This window comes from Amaranthus tricolor, chromosome 13 (genome assembly GCF_026212465.1).
Source record: "Amaranthus tricolor cultivar Red isolate AtriRed21 chromosome 13, ASM2621246v1, whole genome shotgun sequence".
Taxonomy (NCBI): domain Eukaryota; kingdom Viridiplantae; phylum Streptophyta; class Magnoliopsida; order Caryophyllales; family Amaranthaceae; genus Amaranthus; species Amaranthus tricolor.
This window is the reverse complement of record NC_080059.1, coordinates 17,216,262-17,218,093: the sequence shown is the minus strand read 5'-3', so window position 1 is coordinate 17,218,093 and position 1,832 is coordinate 17,216,262. Positions and strand designations below refer to the sequence as shown.

General features: G+C 35.1%; 1 protein-coding gene across 1 annotated transcript; it reads left to right on the top strand.

Moving 5' to 3' along the window:
• LOC130798876 (uncharacterized) lies at positions 1 to 375 on the top strand. The gene has a single exon (XM_057661973.1). The coding sequence runs from the start codon at positions 1 to 3 to the stop codon at positions 373 to 375; it is 375 nt and encodes a 124-aa protein (XP_057517956.1).
• Positions 376 to 1,832: the final 1,457 nt, after the last annotated feature.

Below are 1,832 nucleotides of genomic sequence, written 5' to 3'. Positions count from 1 at the left end.
ATGAGGTTTAGGAAGAAAGGTAGGCTCAGTCCAAGATTCATTGGACCCTACGAGATCCTTGAGTGCATAGGCGAGGTCGCATATCGACTTGCGTTACCTGCGTCTATTGATAAAGTGCATGATGTGTTTCACGTATCTCAATTAAGGCAGTACATCTGGGATGACTCACACATTCTTCAACCCGAACAATTAACCTTGGATGACACCTTGCAATATGAAGAGACTCCCGTTCAGATTCTAGATAAGAAGACGCGTGATACTCGTCGAGGTAGTGTAGCACTTGTGAAAGTGCTATGGTCTAATCACGTTACCGAAGAAGCCACGTGGGAGGCAGAAGATGCCATGAGACGCGATTATCCTTGGTTATTTGCTTAGGTATTTATATTTTTATCGTTTTATATGTATTGCATCTCGTTAGTCTTATAAAGTTAAGTTCGAGGACGAACTTCATTCTAAGTTGGGTAGAATCATAACATTTCGAAATAATACTAAGTTTTAGCGATGCTAAACCTTAAAATTTTGATTAGTTCGCATAGTTGTACGAGTTATATAGATTCTTTCAATGCATAAGTATGAGTAATTGGGTAACATAGTCTTATGATATGTATGATAGCTGGATATTAGAGTTTGTGCTTGAGACTTGACTTATCTTCGAGGACGAAGTTCTTCTTAAGTTGGGTAGAATGTGACATTCGGGAATTTTAAATAAATAAAATTATTTTGGGCTTTAAACTAATTAGAAAATTTACCATGAATCAAGTGAGTTAAGTAGGTTATAATAATAATAATAATAATAATAATAATAATAATAAAATAAAAAAATAAAAAAATAAAAAACTTGGCAGTGGGCGGCAAGGTAGGCTAAGTGCCAAAAGCCTTAACTTAGTCTTATTTTCTTGCATAAGAAGGGAAAGATTAAAATAAAAAAAAAGATTATTATATACCCATACCCCAAATCAGTAAGCCAATTCCCCTTTCCCTTTTCCTTCCTTCTTCTTCGAGCAATCGACAACACCATCAACATCTTCATCACCTTCCTCCTTCTTCTGAAATTTCGAGTGCCTTCAAGCTAGATTGATCATCTTCTCGTTAATTCAAGTGGTCCTTTCGTGTTCCCTTCTCTCTGTGCAGAAAAATCAGTGGCGGCTTTCACCGAACACGAACACCGCTTCTCACGGTGGTTCTACAACCATTACAGGTGTTCCTTTTTCTTGTAATTGTTGGTGTAAACAAACTAAGGTATTAAATCTCTTAATTTCTATGTGTAATTTCATTTTACTCATCTTCTATAATCGATTTTCTTCTCATATGTTCGAACCCTAACTATTTCTAATCGAAATTACATGTAAACAAATGAATATATATGTCGAATTTATTGCATTAAAGAAGAAAGATCTGAAAATCCTTTTGTGTTCTTTGTTCATCCATTTCGAAGGCTTTAGTTGGGTTCTTTTTAGTGTTGATTAGTATTGGTTTTTGGGTTATTTGACTTCTTGTATAAAGTTTGGTATTTATTGAAATTTCAGTCCGGAATTTGAACGTTCTGTTTTGGCCACTTTCGAAGTAGTTCTAATTGTTTTTGGGTTCTGGTTCCTTCATAAGAATTGTAGAGCTCCAAGTCACGGTCGCGTGGGCACTTGAATCGCCCCAAAATGAGTTCGTATGAGGAAGTTATACCCAAAATGCTAGCAGGGTGTCTTGTAAATTCGAAAATGATATTTTTGATTTACTTGTTCATAATTAAAGTTGGAGTTCAAATTGAGTATTTTTTTTTATCATGTGTTTAGGGTTAGTAGTTATCCTTCAATTGGGTTTTATTAATATGAGGTTGA

Bases quoted from the DNA above. Each gene is read 5' to 3' on its own strand.
- LOC130798876 (XM_057661973.1), top strand. From the start codon at position 1: ATGAGGTTTAGGAAGAAAGGTAGGCTCAGTCCAAGATTCATTGGACCC.